The following is a 22,851-nucleotide window of genomic DNA, read 5'->3' as shown; positions in this document are numbered from 1 at the left end:
TTATTTAAAAAAAAAACTAAATGCTGGTTAGGTTACTCCCGATACCCCCAACACAACGATACAGGGATGGATCCATAGTATAGAGTAGTTAATGTCATTTATATTATGGAAAAGATTAGCTTTTCTCTCTGGTTGAAGAAATGTTATGTGTGTAGCTACTGTTATGGCAATAAACCTACTTCCACCCTGCATACAAAAGCTGTTCTCAACTAGAGAGTCCCAGTATGACCTCAGGGGGACCTGCATTTTAAACAAACCAAAAGCAAGGACAAATACTAAAGCCAAATGCATTTCTGTTATTGGAGTAAAATTATGGAATAGCCTTGACAATGAATTAAAATCATGTACAACTATTACCCAATTTAAAAGGATGTTTAAAATCAATGTAGTCCTATTGAATATACATATTTAACACTAGGATAAAGTAAGTTAATTATTATTACTAAATGGTGGTTCTGCTTGTTTTGTTTTGATACTATTCACTTTACTTACTCTACTCTTCGAGTGTAATCTTCCTACAAATTTTGTTTTGTTTTGTTATTGTAATTTTTTCTTCCTGTAAATAGGGTAGGCAGCTTTGCTTCTGCCTTCACCCTTTCATCCATATTGATCATGAAATTTTGACTTGTTTGTGTATGTTTATGTTTTGTGGAATGGACGAATAAATCAAATCAGTCAATCAAAGAATTTTAATATAATTGACAGGGAGACAGGCAGGCCACATCTTTATTTTTTATATTTTGAAAATGGGTAGTTATATGTTTATATTTTTATTTTTAATGCATTTACATATGAAATGGAGCACTACAAAGAATCTCGCAGGAGATTAATAAGGAATCTGATTCTGATACCAGTTTATAGCCTGTTGCCAGAGCCATAGAGATAGTTGGGTTTTATTTTGAAAAATAGGACAGGAAGTAGGTCCGCTGGTGTTTGGCTTTACGATAGCGCGAGGTAACGAGTAAACTGCAAAGATAAACATGTCGAGAAAAAAAAGGAACAAGCTTCAGGATTCAGTGGAGATAAAACCAAACTTTTAATTTAGTTTCAAGAAAAACGAAAACGAATCGTTGTCGGCAGGATTCGAACCTGCGCGGGGAGACCCCAATGGATTTCTAGTCCATCGCCTTAACCACTCGGCCACGACAACCGGATGGTACTGTACGGGTGTATCGTTCCAATTTAACTAAAAAAAAATGTGAATATGACTCGTTATTACGTTGTAGTTACCTGTATAAAGTGAAAAAGCCACATCTATTACATAAGTGTAAATGAAAAGTGTACTTAATATATAACATATGAAGAGTTCATTTGCAAAAGCAGATAACTCCGTTTTTATAAAAATTTTAGAATCTTAATTTTTTATTTACATAAGGTGATATCAGTCAAACCAAAGTTGAGTGACTTTGAGATGTAACAAAACAGACATATCTCAAAAAAATAAAGTTTTATTGAAAAGAATAATAAGCAAAGAATAATTACAAAGCCTCAGCTCATTTTTTTTCAAAATGGCACTTATCTGCTGAATGAATGAATGAATGAATAAATGAATGAATTTATATTTATTTACGTGTCGTGCACCAATTAAGGCGCCCATGCAGCCTATAAGGGCTTACAAGACACATACATTATCATCATACTTAGACACCAAACTAAATAATCAGAGCACAGACAAAACCAAACAAAAACAGAAACCACATGGAATTCACATAAATGATTCACTTTTTCTTTTTGACCAGGCACTTTTTTATGAAAGTAGCTATAGTAAAAACTTCTTTTCTGAAGAACCATTCCAACTTTACCTCATCATCATCAGCCCAAAACAACTCAGGTCAGGTTTCACATTTTGCATTTTCTGAAACAAAAACTGCCTGGCTTCGTCATATAACGGACAATGAAACACAAAATGCAGTTCATCCTCAATTGAATTTGCAAATGAACTCTTCATATATAACAGTACAGTGTATTATTTTTGCACCACTGCCTTTGTTTTTTCACACCTGCAGTTATGTATATGAAGTGAAACTACTAATCTACATATTTTAATCAGAAACCGAGTCCTCCTACATGTGTGTGCATTGACACATGAAGCTTGACTTCACAGGTTTTGTTAATTTTCATGGTTTCATTACTAAGAAATCTGAAACAAAGCCCTAGGGGAGAATATGACTGGAAAAAGACGCTTATTTTCCTGGAGCAAAATGAGCTGATGAAGTGAGTTAGTCATTTGTCATTTTTTCAGTCTATAAACATCCTGTGTGTTGGTTTCTCCCACACTTTGCTTTGCAGAAAAACAGGTATTCAATTATATTTTATGTTGAATTATAACGTGCTGAGCGCTGCTGCATAACCCCTGACCCCAATTTAACATAATGATTTAATTGCCAGAGTAAACCTGCAAAGATAATAATATGCAAAGTTGTTTTTATTTGGTACAAAGGTTTATTGTTACACATAAAGAGTTGTGATCAGAATAACATGATAAGTCTGAACCTCTTTTTTTACAGTCTATGGTCTGAACAGGAGAAACAAACATTAGCATTAACAAGATTAGTGTTCTCTGCTATAGTGCATCACCATAACAAGATCTGTTTTACATTTTACACACCGATTAATGAGAACATTTAAAATGTATTATGATCAAAACACAGTACAGCCTAAGAGAACATTTTAAATCACAGAAAACATCCAGATTTGTGTTTTTAATCTGAATTTACAACGTGAGATAAAACCACTTGTATGATTAAGTAGCAATAAATGAATAGATTGCTGTATTTCTTCTTTCTTTGTAAACAAAAGTGTTGCCAATAAAGTTTGTTATGATCGTTATCATCATGCTCTTTGCCTCCAAACAGTCGACAACAGGTGAACAGGTGAACTCTGAGGCTGTCATGTCATTAAACTAAAAGGTGAATACAGGTCATAACACACAACACATAACACATATCAATAAAACAGGAAATAAAAGTATCATGGGAAATCCCAGCGTGGCTTCAAAGTGGGTTATTATGGTCTGTAGGTGGGTGTCATGTTGGTGCAGGTGGAACAGGTGAAGCTCTGACTCAAACAGTCGCTGTATTGTACAATTTGAATTATTATTATTATTTTCTAATGTTTGTTCACTATGATGATGTTAAAACCTTTTCATGTTTTTAAAGCTGGAAACTAATTCACCCTCATCCTGCAAATAAAACACTATTCAATAGAGATGTTATTCATGTTTTTATTAACAATACAGTGTTCAAAATATGTTGGCACATGGTTATGGCTCTTTCTGTCTCTGTCACATACAGTAAATGCAAAAAACACACAAAAAATATCTTTCAAAAAAGACAAAACAAACAAAAAACCACACTGGTGTTAACAGTTGTCCATCTCTAACTCAAGTGCACCGAGGTAGGCTAGCTATAGTGGAAAAATACAGTATAAGCAAAACTCAATTGTGACTAAAACTCTGTCATCAAAACCTTTTTTTGAAGCCGCAGACTTTCAGAGTTAAACCTCAGACAAACAAAAGCAACTAAATACAATACAAGAACAAAATCGATTCTACCATCAAACATAGTTCATCATGTTCCAGATGTTATTCAGCCTATAGATATGTCAGGGGTTTCCCTAAAGTCTACTCTAGAAAGTCCAACAATACAATAGACCTTCACTCCAGACTTCTTCTTTCTAAAGGGAAATTCAAAAGGTCTTAAACTTCCACTCCACCTACACACACACCTACACACACACAAACACATGTGGTGTCGAACTTTACACCTACACAAACACAAACACATGCTGTTGGTCTGAACTTTACACCTACACCAACAACATCAACATCACACAGGTCAAAACACAGGCTGCAGTTCTGTTGGAGCCACTTTAACTAATGCTGCGGTTTAAATTCCTAGTACAAGATTCATTTCACATAAAACTAGATACAGATTCTCCTCTATCTCACGGTGTATACACAAAGAAAAGTATTACAATGTTTTCATCTTTTCTTCCTTTTTTACATTCATAAGATCCTGCTACATGAATGATTGGTTGCGTTGGTTGTCATGTGGTCTTTTCACAGTTGTCCGTGACGCTTGTCGAGATTTCTGGTTCGATCATCTACATTATACAACTAGTCGTCACTTTTAGTACCTTTTAAGTGTATAAAAAAACATAGTATATGGTCCGACTAACTATTTATAAGTATTAGCCCTGGAGCTAACTTACAGAGATTGGTAGTTTGTTGTTGTTATTGCTGCATACGGCCACATGGGGCAGCGCTGGTGCAAGACAGGAGTTTGTACAAAGGACTGAAATATCCTAGGCTACTTTTAAATCCCTGTTTAGTTTAGCTTAGCTTTTAAAAATGATAAGGACAGGATAAGGACTTTATCACACAGTACATCTGAGGATTGGTTCAATAATGAAAAGTTCAATCATTTGCACCACACTGTATGAAGATATAACTTCATATAGATGTAGCCTACAGTATATATTCATATCATTAGGCTAGATATATATTAATATAAAATATGTATGTCTTATAAAGAAACATACGGTACATATTTGTATGGGAAACACAAGACATTCCTGCTTTTCCAATTAGCTTCTTGTTTAGTCAATATATAATAATATAGATGGATTACATTTGTGTATGGGTATGGTTAAAAAACACACATTGATATAACCAACTGGTCATCAACTGATGTTCACCGTCAGGAGATGACACACACACACACACACACAACTGGTCCCCGTTTCAGAGAGCAGGTTTAACAAACTCAATAAATCCTCAGATGCACTGTGTGAAAATGTGTCAATTAAAAAAACTAAACTAAACTAAACAGGAATTTAATAGTAGGCCTAAGGATACCTTTGGTGCACTGAACACTGAACTGTCAAACTTAGTTCAATCAACTCTGAACTGACTTTGTGAAACCTGAAAACTCAGAGTTTCCTCTAAACCTGCTCTCTGAACCAGGGCCCGGGAGGGAGGATGGATGGATGGAAGATCTCGCTCTCTCTTTCTCTCTGTGTTGTTAACTTCCTGAGTGGTTTCCTCCAGGTGCTTCAGGATGAAAGTGAAGACTCCTCCTCTTCCTCCTGATTCTCCAATTTCTCATTTTGTAATCCTCAGTGTCCTCAAAGAGCCACAGGAGTCGGAGCTCAGGTCCGGGTTCAGGTCCGAGCTCTGGTAAATCCGTTTTAATCCGATGGAGTTTTGCAGCTTCTGCCTTCAGACACAGACATGTTTCAGAGTCTGAGGCTTCGGCCCCAGCGTGTAGATCAGCTCCAACTCCTTCTTCTCCAGAGGCTTCGCTGCTGCGTTCAGTAAAACCTCTTTATGCAGCGGCGTCTTGTTTTTTTTCCCTTTGACCACGTTCTTCAGACTCGCCTGCAGGGGGAGACACAGGAGGAACTTTATTTACTTTTATTTATTTTATTTTAATGTTTATTTACAGTAACAGGGACAATACATGCAACACTGCCACAAAAAAATGGAAAATGCGATGCATACAAGACGTCTAGCTTCAGCTAATTTGCAGTCTTTAATGTTACACTGCAAAAACTCAAAATCTTACCAAGAATATTTGTCTTATTTCTAGTTAAAATGTCATTTCTAGTCGAAACAAATCTCATTATGCTTAAAATAAGACTCATCACATTAAAAAGTAGCTTGTTTTTACTTTTTAGACACTTTTTACTTTTTTCAAGCAGATTTTCACTTGAAATAAGTAGAAAAATCTGATAGTGGAGCAAGTTTTTCTTTCTTATTACAAACACCAAAAACTTGCTTTCACTGGCAGATTTTTCTACTTATTTCAATTGAAAATGAGTTTGAAACAAGTGAAAATGATCTAAAAACAAGTTAATTTTTAGATAATGAGTCTTATTTTAAGTGGAAAGAGATTAGTTTTGACTAGAAATGAGACATTTTGACAAGAAATAAGACAAATATTCTTGGAAAGATTTTGAGTTTTTGCAGTGTAATATTAATGTTTTATATGTTTGATGTTTTAATAAACCTGCAAAACATAATAATTTGTAAACATTTTTTTTTTTTTTACCATGTATCTCTCTATTTCCAGATCAGGATGTTATATGTCATGTTCATAAAGATGACATCACTCTAGGGAAACTCTATATTTGTTATACACATTATATTTCTATGTAGGTTGAGGTTTTATCTTCTGCTTCCTGTGACAGTTTTTATTTCATTTTGTGCTTTTAACGTGATGTGTGTGTATTTTATTACCTGTGTGCGTGTGTGTTTCTGTGTCTGTGCTGCAAATGTGATGATTAAGTCAAGCTGAGTAAACCACATTAATGCTGCTTTCGTGCTTTTAAACGATGAGTCGGCTCCACTCAGCTTGTGGTCTGTGTGTGTGTGTGTGTGTGTGATTGTGTGTGTGTTACTCACGTAGCTGACGAGGAAGATCATCAGTGCCAAGGCCATCACCACTATGGCGAAGATGACCAGGTAGTGGTCTGTTGTCTCTCTGAGCGTGGGACAGTCTGAAGGAAACAGAGAGAAAAGAAAAAAAAACCTTGAGTCACAGTTTAATTTGTGTTTTGTGAGTTTTTTCCAGATTAAAGTCTAGACAACAGCCTCCTACAGTGATAAAGCAGATTATTCTCACTTGTTTAAACCAGTTACAACTTCCTGTTTCCACTCTGACAACGTCAAAAAAGAGGACGTGTATTTTTTACAGTGTCGCCTGCTGCTGTCAAACCACCGAGCGTATTGCACCGTGAAATGGAAATGTGACTGACGCACTGATGCAAATAAGTAATGCAAATAAGACATAGGCCTACATAGATAATAACACAATGTTACAAGAACTGGAACAATTCAGCTACTCCATATAAATCTGTATGTTTATGTTCATGTATGTGGATATTCTAATTTTTGAGATACTGAACTATGGGTTTTCATTATAAAATGTAAGACAGAATCATTACATGTACAATTAAAAGAAATAAGGACATGAAATATAACTGATTCTATTATAATGTGCCTATTTGGTACTTATAGTTATAGTTATAAAAGGTTGTCTTTATATAACTCTTCTTGTTTTTTTTGGTTTATCTCATGATTGAAACTGTGAAGTCAGCATTGACGCGCGTGGAACCACTTCCTTATTAAACTAATAGTTCATCTGATAAAAGGTCGAGGACCGAAACGTCACAAATAATAAATGTTTTCCTTTTCCCCACGTGGAGACAGAGTGGGAAGTTCTCACAGACACGTGGGAACTTCTGTGTGGGAAGACTAACATAAGTTTGTCCCCTGTCTGTTTTTAGAAAAGATGTGTTTTTTTCTTTCAAGTTTGATAGTATATAAGTAGAAATGATGTTTTATATGTATGATATTTTCATGTATAATAAAATATATTGTTGATATGCTTTTTTTGTATATGTTATTATACTACTACTAAATAACACTTTTCTAAACACAAAGTGCTCACAATTGAGGATTTGATAAATGTAAAACAATGAAAACATAAAACTAATACATTCAATCCTTATAAAACCAGAGGATGTTTGTTTTGTGTGTGATAATAATAAGTAACATCACTATAGGAACATATATATATATAGTTATATAGAGAACATATCATTATATATATATGTGAGCTTCCTTTCTTTTCTTCCTCCTTCCTTCTTGTGCTGAGAGTAAAAAGTCCCCTGATGTAATTTCACACCTGAGACGATGACATCACAGCATCACCAGGTGCTCTGTCTGTCTGTGTGTGTGTGTGTGTGTGTGTGTGTGTGTGTGTGTGTGTGTTACAGTGTGTGCACTGCAAAAACTCAAAATCTTACCAAGAATATTTGTCTTATTTCTTGTCAAAATGTCTCATTTCTAGTCAAAACTAATCTCTTTTCACTTTAAAGCAGATAACAGCGGCACGGCCGTTTCGGCTAATGCTGTGTTCAAGGCAGGCTTTTGAAACCGTAAGTTACAGCTTCAAGTCACAACTACGACTTGGTAGCGTTCCAGGTAACCCGTAGCTCGTGTTTTTACCGTCCTGTTGTCTGTGAAAGTTCCCTATAACGGCCACTCGTAACTTCCGACCCGTGAACTCGTACCAGATCGAACTGGTATGACTTCACAGGAAGGAAAAACACAAAGTACGAGTTTCCTTGAACGCACCATGAGTTAGCAGCCCCCGCCCTTGTCAGGCATCAATTGGTCCTCGTGCTACGTCACCACATTCACGCGCATCCCTTGGCTGCACACACAGCCCTTCATGCCGTTCTCTCCCCTCATTGGATAACACTTGTATCCCACAAGGAAAATTTTCTCCTCGGGTTACAGCAGAGCAGAGTGACGGAGAGACTCGTGTTTAGGCTGAAATACTTCATGTAAGTGATTGCTGACGGAAAATAGGACTATTTAGGACTTATATTAACAAAAACATTCCACTGATATCTGCTTTAAGATAAGAATCATCACCTAAAAATTAACTTGTTTTTAGATCATTTTCACTTGTTTCAAACACATTTTCACTTGAAATAAGTAGAAAAATCTGCCAGTGAAAGCAAGTTTTTTTTGTGCTTGTAATAAGAAAGAAAAACTTGCTCCACTATCAGATTATTTCAAGTGAAAATCTGCTTGAAAGAAGTAAAAAGTGTCTAAAAACAAGCTACTTTTCAATGTGATGAGTCTAGATTTGTTTTGACTAGAAATAAGACACATATTCTTGGTAAGATTTTGAGTTTTTGCAGCAACAATTAACTTGTTTTTAGATCATTTTCACTTGTTTCAAACACAATTTAACTTGAAATAAGTAGAAAAATCTGCCAGTGAAAGCAAGTTTTTTTTGCGCTTGTAATAAGAAAGAAAAACTTGCTCCACTATCAGATTATTTTACTGTAAGTGAAAATCTGCTTGAAAGAAGTAAAAAGTGTCTAAAAAAACCAGCTACTTTTAAATGTGATGAGTCTTATTTTAAGTAGAATGAGATCTGTTTTGACTAGAAATTACATTTTTGACTGGAAATGAGACAAATATTCTTGGTAAGATTTTGAGTTTTTGCAGTGTGTTACAGTGTGTGTTACAGTGTGTGTGTGTACCTGTGACGATGAGGACGACCGCTCCGTCCCGGTTCTGCTGGCCGACCGGAGCGTCGAGGTGACACATGTACCAGCCGTCGTCGCTGCAGGCGGCCCGGGGCAGGAAGATGCTGTTGCCCCCGCTGCCCCCCTCCCCCAGCAGCGTCACCTCACGCTCCACGCCCTCGTAGTAGCGCGTCGTCCCGTTGGGCAGATCTCTGGTCAGCAGGCCGCTCAGCTGGGACTCAGGAGGCTGCACCACCTTTAAATCAATAATAATCAATAATCAATAAACTGTCAATCAACCAACCAGAACACTCCAGACATCAATAATATCAATTATTCAGTAAAACTCACAGAAATAAACTGAATTAAGTCATTTAGAAAGTAGATTTTGTTATTTTTTGTATTAATTATCATATTATTACAGTTATGACTCATACAAATAACATGAAACACATATTTACATTTAAATATATTTAAACTTTATTGATTGTTTTTCATCTTGTCTCTTGTACGGTGGCCTTGAGTGTCCTTTAAAGGCGCCTACATATACATTTTTTTTATTTTAATCATTATATTCTATTTTATGTCATATTTTATAGTATAAAAACATATTTTCATTCATCATTCATCTTTATTTCTCATCATATTCTGTATCATGATGTTATTGATTCAATAAAACATCTGATTTGGACTCGTCACATGACAACATGGACGTCATCATGTGATGATGCCAATTTGTTGCCAGGGCAACGGCACAGCTTCCTCCCACTGATGGATGAAGATCAGCCAGATGATGTTGTTTTTACAAATATTGATTTATATCAACCATTTAAACAAACAGTGTCAGCGTGTAAAGATCAATAACCTACAATTACAGTGGTTTTAAAGACGCTGGTTCTAATATTTTCATGTTTTTCTTTGTATATAAGTTAATTTATTTTATTTTCTACGTTTAACAGATTCACTCTAACTGTTTTTTCATGTAAAATGGCATTTTGCTACAGATTTTTTATTCTTTTTTCAATAAACTTTCCTCTGATATTTTAATTATGATATTTTCTTATAATAACTTATAAAAACAGATAGGCTACATCTGAAAACTTTGTTGCTTTGTTGTTTTTCTTCAAATTAATAATTAATAACAGCTGCTAATTCAGCTCATGTTCAATAAATGGTATCGTTTATTACTCATCGAAAGTGAAAGTAAAGATTGAGGTTTTATTTAAAAGAGCCAATCAGACTGAGCCACCAGTGCAGTGTCTGAAGTAGGCTACAGTGTGTGTGTGTGTGTGTGTGTGTGTGTGTGTGTGTGTGTGTGTGTGTGTGTGTGTGTGTGTGTGTGTGTGTGTGTTTACCTGGTACCACCTCTCAGCCAGGTATTGGACCCCTGGTTCTCTGACCGCGGTGCAGGGCAGAATCACGTCCTCTCCGGACTGAACCTTCACCTCATGCACAGTCACAGTTTGCACTGCAGCACCGTGCACAGCAGAGTCACACACACCTACAGTAACAACAATCAATCAATCAGTCAATCAGGCTTTATTTGTATAGCACTTTTCATGCCCATGGCAGCTCAAAGTGCTTTACATGTTAACAACAACCACAACAACATGAATATACTGTATAAAATGCATGCACATAGAACAGGAGCGAGCTCAGATGTTGATATAAAGACGGAAGCTATAGTCTCACTTCACTAGAGCTGCACGGTTTAAAAAGAGTAAAAACACAGAGAAATTTGGTTTAAACATGTTACAATAATGTGATTTATAATATCATTTGTGTCTTAGAGGTGAAACATCGTAAAATGCGCTGCGATTTCTAACAGTGCAGAGGTTAAACAGTTTATTGTAGGCTACTTACACAGAACGAGCAGCAGGATGATAGTTGTCATCATTTTGCCAGTGATGGTTGTTCAGATAGTCTCGGTGAGTAATAACGCCCACGCCAACGGACACAGACACAGACACACAGTCAAGTACGATTTCCCCTTGAGTTGCTTTCTGCGCTGCAGATCTGGGTATATATACTGTAGCCTACTGCTGTTTCCGTTTCTCTTTTAGCTGCTCCAATGACAAGAAGTGGGCGGAGTTTGTGATGTGTTTTCCAGTGTTGTCCAGTGTTTTCTCACTTCTATATTTGAAAGAATGATAATAATAAGAATAATTAATCCCCAAAAGGTAAATTCATTTGAATAAACTTTATGTAGATTATTATAGCCTAGGCTATAATTTAATATGTTAACTTATTACAATACACTTCCAAGTTTTAGATATACTGGTCTGAACAACGTTTTTAGCTTGTGTGTGGACAGACTGTATGCTGTCTATATTGTTTGTCTATGTTTCTTTGTTTATCTGTTTATTTGTCTGTCTGCCTGTCAATTATTGGACTTGGAGTCTGTAAAATAAAGCTATATTTAATACGTAGTCTTGATGTATATGAACAACAATAATGTATGAACAAAAACACATTTTTACTGTACTTATAGCCAGAAGGATTTTTATGCTATGTAATAAAAATATAGGGTAGTATCCATAATATAGGCCTATTATAGGTATTTCAGTGGGTGGGAAGGACTGGGTGAATTTTAATGTGTCTTATATAAAATATGATATTGATGAGGTGAAATCATTCAGAACAAGAAAACACCATGAAGGCAGGTCGTTTTTTGTGTATTTGGTGTGTTGTTAGGGTTAGTGTGTGGTGTGTGAACGCCCCATGTAGCCTACAACTCTTAATTACAGACTTCTCACATTTTAATTATCAAATCATTTATGTGTATGTAATAGTTTATTATCAATAAAAAAGCACCAATAATTGTGTATGTTCTACTTTCAAAGACGTTGGAGGGGACTTCAACTAGAGCACATGGACAAATAAAATAATTATAAATGATAAGGATCATCTCTTTATTGTATGTATACAACCTGACCCATAAAATAGATAGATATAAATCATGTTTATCATAGTTTCATTTTCAAAGTATGGACAGGCCTATTATTATAGTGTTATAATTATGTAACTATGTCTTTTACATATAAGCCAATTTAATATTTCTGATATTTATGTATTTTTACGTGTGTATTGTATTTGTATTAGTGTGGCTGATGGGTGGTTCATCTCTAAGATGGGTGGGCACACGTCGGTCACGCAGGCTACGTCTCTACATCATTTCATCACGGAGGTTATGATGTGATGCCATTATTGCCATTCACACCCGCAGCTTCACCGGAGGGAAGAACAATGCCGCCTCTCATCTTCGTCGCTGTAGTAACGTATTTCGGTGAGTTTAGCAACAAGTCAATTCTCTAACCTGCTACTTTACTAACAGTTACCGCCTGCATTATTAATGTGCAATGCACGTGTTACCCGGCAAACTCCATTAAAAGAGAAAGAAAAAAAGTTGCAACTCAGCGAAAATCAGTCACGCGCGTGTCACTGTGGACGATCTGAACAAGCCGAATAGTAGATAAGGTGTCGCAGATTTATAAAATACCATCAAATGTTGACTTTGCTCTCTGAAGACAGGTGCAGCCAGGTCGACAAGATTAAATCGATCGAGATTCCAATGAGGTTTCGTTTTTCATTTTGTATATACGTATATAACCTGCGTCTTTACACTAACAGGCTTTTTAGGCGTTTGCGGTTCTGCAAGGTAATTATATATCTTATTATATGTAACTGTGTAACTTTATATAATTCGGATCTTATTATGGCCCAAAGTGAAAGTAACTTGGGAGTCCCCGATGTTTCCAGAAACTGTGTCGTAGTTAAGTTTACACTCTCACCGGGGGAGGAAGTGGTCATAAGGGAAATTCCCACATGAATAGACGACATACACACACACACACACACACACACACACACACACACACACACACACACACACACACACACACACACACTAGAGTTCAAAACCAACAATGAATTTACACAACTAAACACAGTCTATTGTCTGTGAAGTGCAAACATGACGTCGTTTATATATTTATTGTAGAAGTAAAGCTCTCAGGTCAAGGTGCTGTCCCCTCCCTCCCTCACTCATCATGGTCAAATATGATAGATATGGATCCCCTTGGGTCTGAAATAAAGAAATGAATGAATGAATGAATGAATGAAAAATACTGACCTGAGATCTGTGAGTTGACACTGATCATGAAGATAAATAAACGTATTTTTCCTTTTTCTCCTCCAGTTATTTTACAGTCCATCAGCAGCAGCTCAGAGGACACAACGTCCTCCTACTCGTGCTGTCCAACGCCACAAATCAGATTCAACCAAAGATGTGAGCACCAATGGATCATCGATGGCATGGTAATAATAATAATATCGATAATAATAACTATAATAATGATAACTGCAGTGCAAACCTGAAATGATGTCACAACTAAAGCACCAAACCAGTGTACGGTGGCCCTGAAGGCTCAACACACAGCAGCTTATAAGTCACAAACATCCTACAACACATGAGCTGCAAAACCTCCCAACACAACAGGGCCACAGGGTCACAGGGTCATTACGGCCTTCACCTAGGATGCTCAAAATCTAATTGGTTCATCCAGGTCTGTCCCTTTTTTGTCACATGGAAACACAACGGTCTATTATGACTTCTGATCTACTATGATTCTCACTGTATTACTATTGTATTCTTATTCTATCTATCTATCTATCTATCTATCTATCTATCTATCTATCTATCTATCTATCTATCTATCTATCTATCTATCTATCTATCTATCTATCTATCTATCTATCTATCTATCTATCTACCTACCTACCTCTATCTATCTATCTATCTACCTCTATCTATCTATCTATCTATCTATCTATCTATCTATCTATCTATCTATCTATCTATCTATCTATCTATCTATCTATCTATCTATCTACCTGTATCTATCTATCTATCTATCTATCTATCTATCTATCTATCTATCTATCTATCTACCTACCTACCTGTATCTATCTATCTATCTATCTATCTATCTATCTATCTATCTATCTATCTATCTATCTATCTATCTATCTACCTATCTATCTATCTATCTATCTATCTATCTATCTATCTATCTATCTATCTATCTATCTATCTATCTATCTATCTATATTCTTCATTTTCAATATCAGATTTACTTTTGGCCCTAACTCTCTGTCTTGAGACTGGAACACTTCAAAAACTATCAGAGTAGAGCTCCATTTTTTTTTTGGCTTCTTTTCTTTGTGTATGAGTGAATTAATTCTCAGTGGTGGTTTGTTTTCTTACAGACCATCGCCCGGGTCCAGGGAGAGAAGAAGGAGTTCATGCCTCCATGCAAGGATGTCAAAGACGACCTGATGCTGTTGGAGCAGTGTGTGGACGTGAACGTCACCGTCACCTGTATGAACGTATGTCGCCTGCTGTTTTACACATTTAGATAAACGTTGTCAGTTGTAGTTCATCTCTCAGTACATCTGTCAGTCATTCAGTTTCCGATAGCGTCCAGGCCCCACATGTGCTAACATGCTAACCCCATGCTAACTCCTTCTTGTTTTAGTAGGTGTTTATTAAAGGGATAGTTCACCCAAAATTGAAATTGCACCGTGCTCCATGGCTTCTCTGAGTTACAGGGGGTCTCGGCGTAGCAGTGCATGTCCACATAACGGTAATGTTGCAAATGGATACGTAACAAAAAGACACACCAAAAAACATCCAAATACCTCCATGCTGCTCGTATGTAATGTCCGTCTTGTATTGAAGCCCCGAAATGCGAAATTGTCCCGAAAAAAATTAAACAAGTCTATATTTCAAGCTTGTTTTGTAGTGGAAGCTTCTCGAAGCTCCTCTTCCCGGTTCGTCAAATTTGACGGACCAGGAAGAGGAGCTTCGAGAAGCTTCCGCTTGAAATATAGACTCATTTAATTTTTTTCGGGACAATTTCGCATTTCGGGGCTTCAATACAAGACGGACATTACATACGAGCAGCATGGAGGTATCTTGATGTTTTTTGGTGTGTCTTTCTGTTACGAAGACAGTTGGTATCCATTTGCAACCGTTATATGGACATGCACTGCTACGCCGAGACCCCCTGTAACGAGTAATGTCAGTGCAATTTCAATTTTGGGTGAACTATCCCTTTGAGCTGCAGCTTGAGCCTTCAGGGCCACCGTGCAAACCCCCTAAGTGTAATAACTTTGAGTGAGCTCACTGTATTTTGTAAATCCTGTCCATGCAGAACGGCCTGGCAGCGGAGGAGAGGATCCGTTACCGTGGTGACCCGTGTCCTAACGGGAGCACAGGCAACAACCAGGGTGAGTCCTTCAGCCTGACGCACTAACGCACCATCAGAGCATCAAGTGAAGTGAAGTTTGAAATGAATGTTAACACTTTACTTGAATAGGTATTCATAAGATTGACATAACACTGTCATAACCATCAATGAATACTTCTGACAGCTGTGGTTAAGTGTCATTCGGTAAGTTATGTCACTTTTGATGCAAAGTTGACACTAGGTGCGTTTCCATCAGCTGTTTAGATGCATCTAGATGTATCGCATCGGAAAATGATGATGGAAACGCCGTGATTCGCATTAAAATCCCCTGATTCGCACAAACTGAAATACGCTCGCTATAGGGCCGGGTTTTGGTTGATTCGAATGGGATGGAAACAGCTGTATGCAAATCAAGTGTGACGTAGCGCACTTTCACCCCATCTGCTCCCGTGTTTGCAGTTCACTCACAAGACAACATCAGGGTTTCCGCTGTCACACAACAATTAATTAATTAATTGTGGCACCGCCACGGCAAAATAAAAGCCCCCACACACCTTCATAATGATGTTACTGCACTTCTTCATAGTTCCTCCTCAGTAAAAACGAAACGCCTATCAACCAGCGCGTCAAGAGTTTATCATTAATAAAGTCTGTGGCAGCCGCGACTCTCTCTCTCTCCCACACACACACACACACACACACACACAGATCGCGTTATGAAGGTAATAAACATATGCGCTAAATCGCGCTAATGTGTTCAAATCAGACCGTCAGTCCGTCAGTCCGTCCGGGGGGGGCAAAGTCCGTAGATGGAAACACACACCATTCGAATTTCTTTTAATGCGCATTGCCCAGTAATGCGAATCACTTTGGATGGAAACATGGCTTGTGTTTGAGATGTTCCTTGTTATGAGAACTTGACATAATTTTTGAAAGTTTGTCCATTAGGTCTGCTATGACAGTTTAAATTGTCTTTATGTCAAGTTGTCAGAACAAAAACATCTCAAACAATGTCAACTTTGCATCAAAAGTGACATAACTTACCAAATGACACTTAACGACAGCTGTCAGAAGTATTCATTGATGTTTATGACAGCTGTTATGTCAATCTTATGAATACCTATTCAAGTAAAGTGTTACGAAATGAAGGTATTATGGTCCAGCAGCAGAGTGATTGTATACTTTAAAGGTCCAGTGTGTAAAATGGGGGGAAATCGTGTCATCTAGCGTTCAGATTCTAGTTTGCAGCGCTGACTCGCTCGCTTGGCGACCTCCAGCCAGTTCTCCTGCAGCTCCACAGAGGAGCTGTCTGAGGAGCCTCTGCTGCTCCTCTCTCTTCAGCCTGGTGCTTGGCTGCACTTTGTATAAAAACAGTTCAACATTGGAAGATCTAGCCGCTAATGTTGCTCAGCTGCAGAGCCATGTGTGTGTTTTATGAAGGCAAAAAAACCCCAACATCGATTGTCCTCTGATAGCGGAACGGGTTGCTGATCGGCACAAGCCTATAGTTACATACACTCAATAGAGCGTTTGAACCGAGTTTGTCCCCTTTCAGCTGCCGTATTCAAAGATGGCGATGCAGCATGGCAGCTTCAGTCGGTGCACCGTCACCTATGTATTTGTAAACAACTCGAGAAAGCTTTCATTTGTATACAATTGTGATTAGACCTATTTATGAAAGCAATATTTGATTTTTGCTAATAAAATGCCAAATTAATTACACACTATACCTTTAAAGAGCAACTAATCAGGATTTCTCCCGTGGCTATGCTACATTTTTACCTAAATTAAAAAGCTCCGGGGTAATTGTGATAGTTAACTACATGACTTGTGACTTGTTACAAGTGAGAACGGCATCTCACAGCTGAAAACCAAACTTGTAACATCTGTGTAGTACCTGGCCGTTTTTTTGTTTATGACAGATAAGACTACACAAATACACGTTGTAACACTGCATTATGTTATATACCGTTATCCACCGCTCCATGGATTTCAGATTCAAGATTCAAATATTGTATTTATGTAGGCCTACTTTTTTTTTTAACTTACTTTTATTTCTGTTTTTACTCACATTCAATTCATTCATTTTCTGCCTCTTTTAGCATTTTCTTATTTTTCCTGTCATTTTTGTTGATTTTTAAAATCCTTCCTTCTATTTATGGCTTTACTCTTCTTATTGTAATTCCTCTATTTGACCATTTTATTTATCCTTACCATTATTTTCTTATCTTTGATCTCAGAGTCCTGCATTTCCTCTTCTATTGTTTTCATTTTTCACTTGGTCATCAATTGCACTTTGTGTTGCATTGAAAAGCAAAGTTGTAGCCTACAAATAAGTTCAGATTGATTGATTGTGTGTGACCTGTAGGTGATGATGATGTTGTGATTCCTCTGCAGGATGTGTTCCTCTGCTGCTGCTGCAGGCTGCTCTGGTCCTGATGCTGGTCAGATAAACCTCCTACCTCAGAGTCTCCATCATCTGTGGACCAACTTTTTTATTCTTTCTTTTCGCTTCCTCAGCACTTTATATCATTTAGACTTTAAGTGCCTTGCTTAGGTGTAAAAATAGGCAGAAGCACAGTTTCTCTCTAGTGGGAGCCACAAGAATCGAGCTCAGTACGAGCCAAAGAGAATGTGAAGGAAAAACTGAGGAACACTCTGAGAAAAACAAAAGAAAATACACCAGCTTTAATAGAAAACTAGATCAACTATATTTTCGTAGCCTAGCTTTTAGTTTAGCTATCCCAGTACCGCCGAATGTAAGAGTTTACAGATGATTTTTTTAGTGTTTCCAGTTTTTGAATGTTTTTCATGTTTTTGTCTGTTTAGCTTTGTACTGTACTGATTTGCACTGACACTTGCTACTACCAGCACATACAGCAATATAAGCACAGAAAAAAAATACATAGCAATAGATTAGGGTTTCCATTAAATCGTATTAAGTAACAGTAAACACTGTAAAAGTAAGTATCAGTAAACCTACGTGAATGTGTTTGTGCCACATGTTGAGATTACTGAACGCACACACCTGCCAACAGAACAAAACTGTGCCAATAATAGCAAAAAACAAATGCACCTGACCAGTATTTAGTGGGGTTTTTTGTTTTGTTTTACAGTTTTATAGAAATCCCCTTTTTTTAACGAGTTAGTTACAATTTTTTTTCCTCTAGATTCTTAAAGGGATAGTTCACCCAAAATTCAAATTTCACTCATTATCTACTCCCCCTCATGTCGACTAAGAGCTGTGAGAAGTTTCAGAGTCCTCCGTGCCTTCTCTGAGTTACGGGGGGTTCCGCACAGCAGTATTTGTCCATATAATTGTTACAGACGAGCACTATGGAGGTATTTGGATGTTTTTTGGTGTGTCTTTTTGTTACGAAGAAAGTTGGTATCCATTGACAACCATTATATGGACAAATACTGCTGCAAAGACCCCCCTCTCTTAGCTCTTAGTTCTTAGTTGACATGAGGGGGTGAGTAGATAATGAGTGAAATTTGAATTTTGGGTCAACTATCCCTTTAAGGGGTGCTTGTTTTTTAGGATGTAGTTTTGTTATTACTGTAAATTGTAGCATGAAATCTTTGTTCCATGTGGATTTTAAGCAATATTTTTTTAATCAACTAACCCTTTAATAGGAATGAGAAGAAGGGATTTTTAGTGTCATAGGAACAAGTTTTACGGGTAAAAATTGTAAAAGGAACGCGTTTACAGTGTTAGCTCCAAAATTACAGACACACTCCAGTTTACATTCCCGAAGTGTGGAAGGTCTCATTTCTCAGGTTTAGGCTTTGTCCACACACTGCATCCACACATAAGCTTCTTGTTCTCCATCCACGCTTACACACCTAAAAACTTTTTTTTTTTTAAATCACACATAGCTTAATTTTTCCACTAAAAAATGTCCCAGTCACTACACACAAGGTCAAAGGTCATTTCTACTTGAAGGAAGGTCAAAGGGCTTCGCAGCAGGAAAGCGCATCGTTTATAACTCAAGATGGGAGAGTTCTCAGCTTTGGTACGACAGGAAAAAAAAAAACACATTTCAACAGTATTCAATCAGGTAGTCGCCCAAAATATTCCACAGCCCAAAGATGTTAAATTTTTTTTCATGTTTTTGTTTTGTTTTTTAACTTATTTAAAACCACTGCTAATTTATTATCTATTTATATATGTTTTGTAATCAGCAACAATTTAAAAAATAATAACAAAAAGGGAAACCGTGGCACTTCTTTAATGCTAAAACTGAACATCTCTTGCACTTTAAATCTCAAGTCAGACCATGTTACATGATTGAAATAAAAACGAATAAATGAAGGTTTCTAACCATCTAACACAAATTCTACTTGCTGCTCCATACCAACACTTGACTCACAGAAGGCCACGGCATAAATAGGCTTAAACTAGAATGTGTTCAGTTTTACATTTTAGTTTTTCTCTACTTCTTTCTACCTCCATTTGTGCTGTCTGTTTGCCAAAAATTCATCTCCCAATTTTTCTTTTTTTTTTTTGCTTTTCTGAGCTCTCCAATGTGAGTTACAATTTTATGTAAATTAATGACTGACATTAAGCTGGACTCGGAGGGTATATGAAATAACAAATGAACAATACTAACAACAAATACTGGTTCAATAGGTAAACCCTAACCCTTTACTTACGAACCAATATTTGCAATTTCATAATAATAATAATTTCAAACCCTTTCCTAGCCCCTGACCCTGAATAAGCTTTAACGATGCGCTTTCCTGCTTCTGACTAAAATCACATCTGAAGTATCATCTGACCTGTTTTTCTAATAGAATAATTTGCATTTCGTTGCCTTATTGGTTTTAACATATCACAACAGTAATATATATACTATATATATTACAAACACTCAAAGGGGCATTTAGTAAAAAAAAAAAAAAGCCAAGTAACAACACATATCCTCGGTGCTTCCATCTACTAACTTGATGACGGTGCTTATAGTTTGACCTTAAGAATTAAGCATCATTTTTCATGTCATTTCTGCTGAATAAAAACTGTGAAACACTGAAGAACAGCGCTGTATCTCTGTGCGCATCTCAAACTATAGCTTTTAGTGTGTATGTAATAATGACAAATGTGAAATGATTTGCACAATCACATACTGTAATCTGATGCAATAAACGCTTTTGCTAAGCTGCCTTTTGAATCTGTTTCTTTATTGTCTAAAGTGAAGGGTTGTTTGCAGGTGGATTTGAGTAACCATTATTATACTTTTTTAGTGAAAGTAGTAAAAAAAAAAAAAAAAAACACACAAAGAGCCAAGCAGGTGAGTTTATCCAAGAATATTCAAATGCCATTAGTTTTTTTTTAATTTTTACAATTTATTTTTTTCTTTTTACGGTGGCATATTTCCTCCTAAGGGTTTCTTTTAGGCAAAACCTTTTTAGTTTCCTCTGAGATGTTTTAAACGTATTAAAATTAAGAGTTCAGGGGCCGTATTCACAAAGAATCTTAAGGTTAAAAGTAGCTCCTAAGGGCCGAATTTAGGAGCAACTCCTAAAAAAAAGTGGGCGTGTCAGTCTTAAATTTAGGACTCCTAGTTTTTTAAAATAAGAGTAATTCACAAAGTATTTTATGCCTAAAAGTAGCTCCTAAGTCTGGGAGAGCTTAAAAGTCCTCGTGAGGACTCCTAACTCAGTAAGACCTATTCACAAAGAATCGCAAATGGCTGCAGCCAGGCAAATGTATGGAGGACTGCAAATTGCTGCAGAGGGGGGAGCTGGAGCACCTGCCCCTTTGCCCTTTGATGCCCAACGTGCCTTTTTGTCGGTGTTTTTTTTTTTTTTTTTGTCATCACCAACATTTTCGCTATAAAACGGGAGTAGTGACGGTGACCGAATGTCCAATATAGGCATCACAACGGTCGGACCGAGGTAAATGCGACCACTGCGATGCAGTCATGCTGATGTGAGCCAAAAATATTTTTAAAAAGTTTGTGGGTGCTAGACACATACATCTTTTAGTAGTAGCCTAATAGCTCACGTGATAGGGCAGCTCCTCCAATAAACTAAACTTATTGTCAGTGTGGGTTCAAATCCTGCTATAGGCCACAAATGTGGGTAATGCATTTTCTTTTCTCATCATTATTATGATCACCATATAATATTAGGGCTGTCAACGAATGTGAAAATTAATATTAAAATGTGGGAAGAAAAAAAAACCAGCGGCTGCTTTGCGAGTGGACGCACTGACCCTCATTGCATTTGCACAGCGTCACACTGCAGAAAGTGAGACGCGACAAAAACTGTAGCAGATGCAGATGGCAGAGAGAAAGACAGAAAGTTCAGAGCCCAACTCGGCAGCAGAGACAGTGGTTTGGACTCGAAGCTGTCTGAAAAGCCCCGTCGGACCTGACGGCAAAAAAAAAAAAAAAGTGGAGCGGAGCGGCCGGCGGGGAGGAGGAGGAGGAGGAGGAGGAGGAGGAGAAGGAGGAGGAGGGGAGGGGGAGGGGGGCGCCGCCGGCACTCAACAACCAATCACCGTGTTGAGCGCCTCGAATTCGTGCACGAGAATTGACGTAATCCATAGCAACGGGGCGTCACCAGGGCGTCACTCTTACTTTGCTCTTAGTGATTTATCCTTATAGTCCATGAGCCAGACCACCAATCGCAATCGAAAGGGTGGGCAAATTCTTGTTGCTATTTTATTATTCCTATATATGTCCAGATTATTAATTGGTATGATAACCTTCGCACAAGAGTAGCTTAACAATATTTATCATGCATTCACTATTTTGACCATAAAAATGCCATATACACCAATTATGGCCATTCTCCGATGTTGCACATTTCATAATTTGTGTGCCACTACTGATGATTTAGAGCGCCTTTGCAGTTGCAGAAAGGCCCTGCAGATAATATTTGTTTGCACCACTAGTTGGCGCTAATTCCACTGGGTGCATGAGGGAGCGAGGGGGAAAATCGGCTTTAATACTGCTGTTGGCAGGAAGTAGCAGAGGACTTTTGTGAAATCACATTATACAGGGAACATTTTTAATGGTTTATATATACATCCAAGGTTAAGAAGGCTAAGATGTAGTGAGTAAAGATGACATTAACATTATAGCATATTACATCCATAGGTTTAGGGTTATTTAGGGGGAACTGGGGCATTGTTCATTAGGCTGACTGCAGAGAGGAAGAAACTGTTCTTGTGGCGTGAGGTCCTGGTCCGGATGGACCGGAGCCTTTTGCCAGAGGGGAGGGGCTTGAAGAGTTTGTGTCCAGGGTAAGAGGGGTCAGCAGCTATTCTGGCTCTGGTCCTGGAGATGTACAGCTCTTGAAGAGATGGGAGGCTGCAGCCGATCACCCTCTGGGCAGAGTGAATGACACGCTGCAGTTTGGCCTTGTCTCTGGCTGTAGCTGCAGCACACCAGACTGACATGGAGGATGTGAGGATGGATTCAGTGGTGGCAGTGTAGAAGTTCACCAGCATCTTCACAGGGAGGTGAAACTTCTTCAGCTGCAGCAGGAAGTATAGCCTATCCTCTGCTGAGGCTTCTTGGTGAGGGAGCTGATGTTCTGC

At 37.6% G+C, this 22,851-nt stretch overlaps 1 protein-coding gene and 1 non-coding gene across 2 annotated transcripts; both read right to left on the bottom strand.

Annotated features, from left to right (window-relative positions):
* Window positions 1-1,068: 1,068 nt before the first annotated feature.
* trnas-aga (transfer RNA serine (anticodon AGA)) lies at window positions 1,069-1,150 on the bottom strand. The gene has a single exon. It is a non-coding gene; the product is annotated as a tRNA-Ser (tRNA).
* Window positions 1,151-4,856: 3,706 nt separating this feature from the next.
* On the bottom strand, window positions 4,857-11,025 carry cd83 (CD83 molecule). The gene is made up of 5 exons (XM_085803424.1): window positions 10,915-11,025; window positions 10,407-10,552; window positions 9,067-9,307; window positions 6,407-6,501; window positions 4,857-5,380 (listed from the first exon to the last, which is right to left on the bottom strand). Exons 1-5 carry the CDS (start codon window positions 10,946-10,948, stop codon window positions 5,222-5,224), a joined length of 675 nt encoding a protein of 224 aa, XP_085659550.1. The 5' UTR covers window positions 10,949-11,025; the 3' UTR covers window positions 4,857-5,221.
* Window positions 11,026-22,851: the final 11,826 nt, after the last annotated feature.

This window comes from Trachurus japonicus, chromosome 16, assembly GCF_045865225.1.
Source record: "Trachurus japonicus isolate A0001 chromosome 16, Traja_1.0".
Lineage (NCBI taxonomy): Eukaryota > Metazoa > Chordata > Actinopteri > Carangiformes > Carangidae > Trachurus > Trachurus japonicus.
Note: the sequence above shows the minus strand (reverse complement) of the source record. Positions and strands in the feature narration are given on the sequence as shown.

What these genes read in the sequence shown, in the direction of transcription:
- cd83 (XM_085803424.1), bottom strand. Translation starts at nt 10,948, where the DNA reads ATGATGACAACTATCATCCTGCTGCTCGTTCTGT. An exon ending in TGGCTGAGAGGTGGTACCAG is followed by an intron (nt 9,308 to 10,406) that starts GTAAACACACAC and finishes ATTGATTTAAAG; the next exon opens with GTGGTGCAGCCTCCTGAGTC. An exon ending in GGTCGTCCTCATCGTCACAG is followed by an intron (nt 6,502 to 9,066) that starts GTACACACACAC and finishes TGTTTCCTTCAG; the next exon opens with ACTGTCCCACGCTCAGAGAG.